Genomic DNA, 9,581 nt, shown 5'->3' with positions numbered 1-9,581 from the left:
TTTTCAACTGCTATGTAACAATGTATCAGGAGCCTTGTATTAATTTTTTACACTTTTTGTGCCCAATAGATAAAACTTTATTGATATTTATAGAAAAAAAAAACTAAAAAAATTGAAAACTTACAATGTCTGTACACAGCTCAAAAAGAGTCAAATTATTTTCAAAATTTTATCGTATATAGAAATGATAATATAAACATTCAGTGAAATTTTCATGTTTCTACAGTCACTTGTTTTTTAATTACAACAAAATAAGAAAATCGTTACGTAAGAAATCGAGTGAATATCAAATGTTATAAAAATATGAATTTCAAACGCTCATAAAAATTTAATTTGAGTTTCTTATAGATATTTTTTGTTTGATAAAGGTAGAAAAACTTATGAGGAATCTTGTATTACATTTTAAAATCTTAGTTCTAAAAAGAAAAATTTTCATGCATTTTTAACTCAAAATAATTTGCAAATTTTCGTCATTTTTACGTATTTTGTCAATATTTGAACTTTAGATGCTTATAAAAAAAAATTGTGACTATATGGATTTTTAATTTTTTCCATCTGCCGTTGAAACAATATATTAGGAACCTTCTATTAAATTTTCAAGATTTTTAACCAACAAACAAAATTGTATTGATATTTATAGAAAAAAAATATATAAACAACGGAAACTATAAATGTCCGTAAACAGTTCAAAATAAGTCAAAATATTCTGAAAATGTTATGGTGTATAGAAAATGCTAATATAAACACTCAATCAAAATTTTATGTACCTACAGTCATTTGTTTTGGAGTTGCTAAGAGTTGCTGGAGTGCTAAAAACCAAAATCGATTTTCTCGAAAGCAGATTTTGCGTAAAAATTCCCGTTTTTCCTTAATTTTTCTTTTGTTTTTCACGTTGCTTTTGAAAACTACTGGGATCCCCTAAAGTACTAACCTTCACTTTCCTATCAGAAAAGATACTGTTGAAGAAAATCCAAGCACTTTTACTGTCCTAAAAGGTGATGACAGACACAAAAAAAAAAATAAAAAAAAAAACACACATCATTGTAAAATCAATACATTCATCGTTTCACTCAGAATCTAAAATCTGAATTAAACCAGAGCTTCAAAACGTTATTAAAACGTTATAATTTATAACGCTATAACGGAAAAAAAATGAAAAAACATCGAAATCAATAAACGAAAAACGAAAAAATTGAATAACATTAAACATAATATATCATTAATCATAATTCATGATTAAAAATAAACAATAAACGTATTTGTAACGTAAAAAAATTGCAAATAACGTTATTTGAAATAAAGTTTTTGATTTTTTTTTTTTACATTGAGCCCAATATAATTTTTTTTTTTAATCTTATAGTTATGAACAATTCAAAGTTGGCTAACCTTGTTGACAATAATTTATATTTTCCGAATTATTTTATCATGGACCTATTAACTAATAGGTCTATGTATTTTATCGCAGGTTTATTTATAAATATTGAATTCATTACTTTGTAAGTAAATTTAATATTCAACTAATAATTATCCGTTTATGTTCGATTTAATTGGTGAAAAAATGCGGACGTGTTATTTGGAGTATAATTTGAAATAATTTCAAGTTGCTATTGTTGTTTAGTTAGTTGCACGGACTAAGATAGTACTTGATAGATACTATCTTGGTCCGTGGTTAGTTGTAGATTTGTCGTCAAATTGTGATTAAGTTCCTTTCGTCTATACTCTATTCCAAATAAGTTTGGAAAAATGTACGACGAAAACGCGTCCGGTTTCACGCAGGTATGTCACGTGATCTACCGGCCGACGTATCGAAAGACGAGTAACGAAGCTGTAGCCAATCACAGAGGACCTGCATGTGCGATTTTTTCCAAACTTATTTGGGAATAGAGTATAATCATAGAACAATATAGAAGCGAAACTCGATCAGCTGATGGGTGAAGTGTTTACCTATGATCTGAAGTCCGAACAATGAAACTGTTTCCGTAACACTGACATGATGTTATACCCGTATTGAAAAACCGTTTCCGCCTAATAGGTAGGGTATTCTGCGCGGGGTCGGGTTGTTTCCACTGTTTACTTTTATCATAGATTTCGTATGCCACGCCCCCCTGGAGACCGTGTTCAAGGCTACAATCGCCCGATTCGGCCAATTCACAGAGTTTCGTACCCCTGGTATAATCGTCTATGATGTATACCTACTTAATAGTTTAACTGATAATGGTTAACTGATCAGTTAGCTCCTTGCTAAAAACTCTAGGAAGATTGAAAATAGGTAATGTAACCTGGCCAACAAATTCTACTAATTTCATAATTCTTAAATAACAGTGTGGATAATTATGGCACAAATAAAAGTAGAATTTATTATAAAAAAAAAAACAATTCCTTATTTATTTTTAAATTATAACGTTTAACAAAAACGAAAAATTAAAATAACGTTTAAAAACGAATAACGTTAAACGGAAAAAATCAAATAACGTTTCAACTTACAATAACGTTAAACATTAAAATTGTATAACGTTAACTCAAAAACGGAAAAACTATATTTTTTTTTAGAATTTAAGCCCTGAATTAAACTGAAATAAACTGAAGTTATTTATATCAATAGATATTAATAAATTAATAAATAAACAAATCAATTAATAATAATAAAAAAATACAAAGTTGTCGGTTTTTTTTCCCGATAATATTTTCTATTGTGTAAAATGTATATACCTTTTTTTTTTTCTGATAATATTTCTATTGTGTATTATAATTTATAAAAGAAAAGACTCGGGGAGACTTCCCATCGAATTTTTTCATTGGCCCTCGTTTACGCTGACTTTAAACCAATGACCCGGGAGACGCCGACCGAATTTTTTCATTGGCCGTTCCCGTTACGCTAGTTCAAATGTTATACCTAGTCGGAATAAGAGCGCCACACGTGTTCATGCTTTATATAGTTAGCACGGTATATTAGCACGGTATATTATATAAATAATAAATAATATTATAATATACCGTGATAGTTAGATAAATACCCCCGCCCAATATACATATTATGTCCACCATGTTCTATAAAATATACCAATTTTCATATTGTACGAAAAGATTTTTGTATTTTTGTTGCTAATAATAGTTTGTGTAAAATTGTATTATTCTAAATTAAATAAATAAAAACAATTATCTTATATTTGTATAGCCCGGAGACCCCCCCCCCACCACTGGTGTCGCCACCAAGGGCGTCATTTCACATTTTTTTATGGGATGCAAAACCAATATTGAAAATCCAAAGTAATACCAGTCGCTCGAGTCATCCAATGAATTTTTTTCAACACACTTAGTATAAATGTAGATAATTTTATTGAAATTATAAAAAACAAATAATAATAATGTTGTTAACAAAAATGTTTTTTAGTTTGTTTTAATACAATATTATATGGATCACCACAGCTATATATAAAGCTTCATACAAAAATGTCTATAAACCAAATAATATTATTAATAAGTAATGCATATTTAAATATAATATAATAAATTACAATTTACAACAAAGGAAATCTTCTAGATTTTAATTTAGCGAATCTATTAACTGCTTCATTAAGATCTAGTGTATCAGCTTCTTCTTTTTCAGTTGCAATAACCATTAAATCACTTAACCTGTTATCTCCCATAGTTAAGCGCAAATAATTGTTCACTCTTTTCAATGTCGAAAAATAGCGTTCGTTGGAAGCAGTACTAACAGGTAATGTTAAAAATTTTAAATTATTGTTAATATTTTTAAGGTTTCTACAAAAGCAGATCGTAGTTTAGATAGCATTTCTGTTAGTGTTATTATATCAGGATTAATTTCTTTTTCTTTAAGTAGTGCTTGGATGGAAGAAAATTCAGAAGATAAATATATAGAATTAATTTTAAAATGCCTATAATGGTTAAGAAATTTTTCAAGATAAACAGAATTTGATTTCAAAAACTGATCACTGTTGGAATTAAACATGTCCATAACCATCAAAATATCATTATTAGTACTAGAAAACCGTTTTTCTATTTCAGCTACAAATCTGAAAAGCAAAAATCAAAAAAGCATAGTATAAGCATTTTCAAGCAGATAGAATAAGGTGTAAAAAAATCATTGTAAAATTAACATTTATCATTCCGTTCAGAATCTAAAAATATTATAATACGTGCATGAGTGGCGAGCAAGTATGTCCTGTGGAGGGACTGGAACCGTACTGAAAAGAACCGGTTTTGGAACCGGAACCCTTTGAATATTAGGATCCGGAACCCTTAAATACATTTTTTTAGGAACCGAAACCGAAAGCGACACCTAATATTTGATGTAGAGGTTTTACGGTTTTTTTCGGTTTTTTTCGATTCCAAAATCCAATAGATATTTCATCTATGGTGTAAGTTGGTAATAACTAATAACTTATTATTAGTAATAACAAATAATTATAGAATTGTAGACCTATAAAAGTTTATCAATGCAAGAAATTAGAATATTATTGTGTGTACAAGTACAACAGAATTGTCATAAAAGAAATACCAAAAAATCCAAATTCTAATTTCCATGTAATCGATATCAATAATATTATTGAATCGCAATTCGCAATAGCTGATGTAGAATTTCTGAAAATAATAGCAATTTGGATAAGTGATTCAGAATTCAGAGTAAGTTGTTATATACATTATAAATTATAATTGTTACCTTACTAATATGCCTGCATTGATAATATTAAATACTTAAACCTAACGCGGGTATCGTTAACTTTTTTCTCTATACTATAATATGCTCTGTACGACAATTCTACTAAACTGTTCTTCCGTCTTCATTAGCGCGGTATATATTTATACATTATATATATATATTTATTTATATATTTATTTATATAATATATTTTTATTTATATTTATATATTTATTTATATAATATATTTTTATTTATATTTATATATTTATTTATTTTTATTTATATTTTTATATAAGTTATAAATTATTATATCAAACTGAAACATGGGTCACCCAAGTGTGTTTTTAATTCATTCTTATTTGTTTTTTTAATAATAATTTTTTATTTATTTTAAATATTAAAATTTATTTATTTATTTTAATTTATTATTTTATAATAATTCATTTTTTTATATTATTACTTAAATTCTGAAATAGTTACACTTAATTACAAATACCTGTCACTAAAAAGAGGTTATTAATATTATGTTCATTTTTTTATAAAGTACTTTATTGATAAAAAAAAAAGTCAAATAATAAGGATTAAAACCGGTATTAACCGAAACCGAAACCAAAACCGAAGTTCGATATTTTTGAGAACCGAAACCTAAATCCAAACCGATAAAATCATAAAGGTTCCAGTCCCTGCAGTAAACCGAACGCTTAAAGACCTCTGAAATTCAGATCGTGTTATGGGTGGTGTTACTTTTGTTTTTGCGGGCGATTTTCGGCAAACACTGCTTGTAATAACAAAAGGAACTCGTGCCGATGTCATCAGGGCATGCTTAAAACCATCTTACTTATGGAGTTCCGTTGAAACTCTCAATTTACAAACAAACACGAGAGCTCATTTGAGCGACAACAACGATAACGACTTTCCTCATTGCAGTTACTGAATCTTGGAGAAGGAAAAATTAGCTGTCCTAACACCAACAGTACTAGCGATGACATTAAGCTTGACGATAGATTAGGTCACATATTACATAGGTTAGATCATCTGATAGACGCAATATATCCCGGTCTTGAAAAGTTATTGGAAAGAGATTATCATTGGCTTTGTTCTAGGGCAATAGTGTCACCCAGAAACGATACAGTGAATGAGATAAATAAACTAATTTTAGAAAAAAATCCCGGTCAAATCAAACACTATTAGTCCGTTTTTGGTTTAAATTTGAAATTATTACTAATAAACAAGTCAAAAATAAACATTAAACAACTATTTTACACAAGGCTTTGCACCCGTTTAGCCCGTATAGCCAAAACCCTTAAAAAACCCTTAAAAATTTTCGAAACCGTAAACCCATATAACCCGATTGATTTTGATGACGTATAACCCGAAACACCCAAAACCGAAATTAAATTCGGGTTTTAACCCATAACCCGTTTAAAAAAAATATTACATTTTCAAGTGACATATGAATTTGTATGTATATTTCATGGAGAATTCAGTTTTTCATAATTGGGAACGCTGATTACATGTGACAAGTGTAATACAACTGATAAATTGTTTTGATTGTTTTGAATATGTTATTTTTAAATTTTTAACATAATATTATTATGTCTGTAGTGAAAATTGTCTTGTGTATGTTTTTTTCTTTATAACTATTTAATACTTTGTTGTTAAAACATTTAATATTTAATATTATACAATTTTAAATTATATTAAATTAAATTATATTATGTGTGTCACTACTGTATTAGACATTAGTACTGAAAAGTTGATTGTATAACTTTATACTTTGCTTAATCAAATTTAACACTTTACGCACAACAAAATTGATATATTACTCGATTTTAATTAATCCTTAACCCGAATAAATAAACTGGCTAAACAAAACCCATATTCTTTAAAATGAAGTAAACCTGAAACCACAACCTCTATTTTTATTTGAAGCGCCCGAAACTATTATAACCCGAATAAATCGTTTGGGTGCAAAGCCTTGATTTTACAATGCAACGAAGTGCACAGAGTCATCTAGTTAATACTAAATTTAAATCGAGTTATTATTATTTTTTAAGAATAGGTACCAAAAAAACTAAAAATATTTTAACTTTAGAATACTAATATAATGAACAAAATGTGTATAATTTTATTATATTATTCTAAGAAGTTCTTGGTACTATTTTGACGTAACAACCGTCGACAAATTTAAGTGTCGCTAAGAACATAACTCTTAGGTGTTTAGGCGTGGGACATCTTTCCGACGGAGAAAATGTATTTTTTCGCACTAGTGTCGATATAACGGTTTTCATTTGGAGCATGCTATATTTGATCCCAATACAATTCCTGTATCCCGCACTGAACGGTATGAATGAATATGGATGTCGGCTGTGGCACGTATCTGGCAAAAAATTGTCTGGGTTAAACTTCTCTGGATCAGTGTAGTACTGGCCACTCGAATGTATAAACAGTGGACTGACCAGCAGTGTTGAACCTTGATAATTTAAATATTTAAGTATTAATATAGATCATTAAATTATATCCAATATAGGTAGGTACTATTATATACCGGCTGGACACATATGTTCTCCAATTTTCATTTCCTCATCTAAACTTCTACAAAACACTGGCAAAGGAGGGAAAATTCGTAATGTTTCTTTGATCACTCGTTCTAGATATTCCATTTGTTGTAAATCTTCATATGTTAGTGGTCTACTATGATCCCCATCCCCGGTCGAAAATATTGATTGCAATTCCTCAAACACCTATAACTCAATAAAATAACTATAATTTAAGTGAAAAAAATTGTGCACATAAATAATTGGTAAATATATTTGCCTTGTTCTGTACATCTGGATGATGAGCTAACATAAAAATTGCACATGCATTGGCCATAGCAGTAGTTTCTTGTCCTCCTAAGAATATAATTAATTTTAATCAAATGAAAATAAATATAAATATCTTATATGTGAGTATATCCTATGTTGTTGGAAAAAGTAACTGACTTATCAAGTGGAAAAAATGTTCATAATTAAATAAGATATAGCTGGTAGTCGTAGTATAATAATATATTAGTTAAATACTATAATAATAGTAATAATTATACTATTATACGTACTATTTAATATTATTTTAATACCGAATACCTATATTTTTGATATAATATAAAAACTAAAAAGAGAAAATATTATAAAATTAATAATTTTTCTGAAATAATTAACAACTTTAAGTCTTTAAAAAAATTATTCTGTATTTGCTTGCACTGGTAGGTAACTATACTTTATTTACCTATAACTATATAAAAACCTATTAACGTTTAGGTTTCCTTATAATATAATACAATATAATATTAAATTATACTACTTAAATTGAATATTTTACACAAAAACATTTTTACTTAGATAGATTAAACAATAATCAACAAAAATGTAGATATTTTATGATTTGAATGCTATCTCATACGCAAACTAATATATCTATGTAAATTATTTAGAATATAATGATCACTGACTAGGTTTATATATACAGGGTGATTCACCAAGCATGCTCACTCTCTTTTTTCCTCAATAACATTGTTATTCAAAATCTGATTTTTGAATATACTTTAACACCATATTTTCAAATTCTTGAGATCTTTTGTACTTCTTAAGGGGTGTCCTGTGTAGATACAAACTTCTGTTTTTCGAATAAGAACACCCCTATTCTACGATAAATATTATACAATAGATAATTTTTCTGAAATGTTTGACGCATAAAAATCAAGTAGATTTTAATTCATTATCTTTGTGCTATATAAGGATAAAAGGTCCACGGTAATGGGTTTATAATATATGGGGGCTATGCCCGGCTATGGTGATTTTAAAATTGTAGTCATTAATATTAATAATATTTTGTAAAAATGACTCATGTACCTATAATAAATACTAGATCCCATTTTTAAGGACTATTATTTTTAATACAAACATTTTAATAACTAAGAAACTACTCATTCGAATTTTGAATTAGGTATACCTATCAACATTGTCAAAATAATTATACATTAAATAATTTACAGTAAAAAAAGGGGGTTCTCATTTCAAAAACAGAAGTTTGTATCGCCACAGGATACTCCTTAAGTAGTACAAAAAAAAATCATTAATTTGATAATATGATCTTTGAGTGTATTTAAAAATTTAAAATATATTAACTTTAATAAATTCATTATTAAAAGACAAAATGGGGATGAGCATGCTTATTAGTTATTACTCTGTATATTATATATATTCTCATATTTACCAATCATGATGGTCCCAAGTTCATCTCGTATTTGCTCATGTGACATTTCATGATAGTTTTCTAATAAAATGTCTATAACTGTTTTTGTTTTCCGACAAACATCTTCGTCATCTGTTTCAACTTTATTTTTATTATTCGCATTTTGGTTCAATTCATCAAGTTTTTTTTTAATTATTTCGTCCGTGAACTCGTTTATGATTTTTTGACTTTGATCGTGTTTTTTTTTGACTGATGAAAGTTGGAATAATGTTTTGCTCAAGTACCACGGATGTGTAACTCTATATTCCCATGCCTAAAATAATAGTGATTAAATATTAAATAAATACATAACAATACCATCATAATAAAATTTACTCACGTGCATGACTGTTTGTAAATTTTCGACAAATCGATGACGACCACCATTTTGAGCATTAAATTTTACACCTAATGCAGTCCTTCCAATAATTTCCATTGTAGCCATGCTAACAGGGACACTTATATCACACTCATTCGATTTCAAATCACATTTTTGTTTCAGTATGTCATCGAGGACATTAGATTCTTCGTAAAATATAGGTATAAATGATTTTGTAATTGTAAAATTGAAGCCTCCAGATACCATTTTCCTAAAATAAAATAAAAAATTCATTGTATTTTGTAATTTAATGTAATATCTATATTT

The 9,581-nt window shown here is 27.8% G+C and overlaps 1 protein-coding gene across 1 annotated transcript; it reads right to left on the bottom strand.

Annotated features, from left to right (window-relative positions):
• Positions 1-6,746: 6,746 nt before the first annotated feature.
• Positions 6,747-9,521, bottom strand: LOC100159215 (cytochrome P450 4C1-like). The gene is made up of 5 exons (XM_001948106.5): positions 9,276-9,521; positions 8,918-9,209; positions 7,481-7,557; positions 7,212-7,407; positions 6,747-7,136 (listed from the first exon to the last, which is right to left on the bottom strand). Exons 1-5 carry the CDS (start codon positions 9,519-9,521, stop codon positions 6,805-6,807), a joined length of 1,143 nt encoding a protein of 380 aa, XP_001948141.4. The 3' UTR covers positions 6,747-6,804.
• Between the last annotated feature and the right edge of the window lie 60 nt (positions 9,522-9,581).

Source organism: Acyrthosiphon pisum, chromosome A1, assembly GCF_005508785.2.
Source record: "Acyrthosiphon pisum isolate AL4f chromosome A1, pea_aphid_22Mar2018_4r6ur, whole genome shotgun sequence".
Lineage (NCBI taxonomy): Eukaryota > Metazoa > Arthropoda > Insecta > Hemiptera > Aphididae > Acyrthosiphon > Acyrthosiphon pisum.
Note: the sequence above shows the minus strand (reverse complement) of the source record. Positions and strands in the feature narration are given on the sequence as shown.

Coding starts and splice junctions, on each gene's coding strand:
- LOC100159215 (XM_001948106.5), bottom strand. CDS start 9,521: ATGGTATCTGGAGGCTTCAATTTTACAATTACAAAATCATTTATACCT. Junction 7,558..8,917: donor ACTTGGGACCATCATGATTG/GTAAATATGAGA, acceptor TTATATTCTTAG/GAGGACAAGAAACTACTGCT. Junction 7,137..7,211: donor AGAACATATGTGTCCAGCCG/GTATATAATAGT, acceptor TAAATTATCAAG/GTTCAACACTGCTGGTCAGT.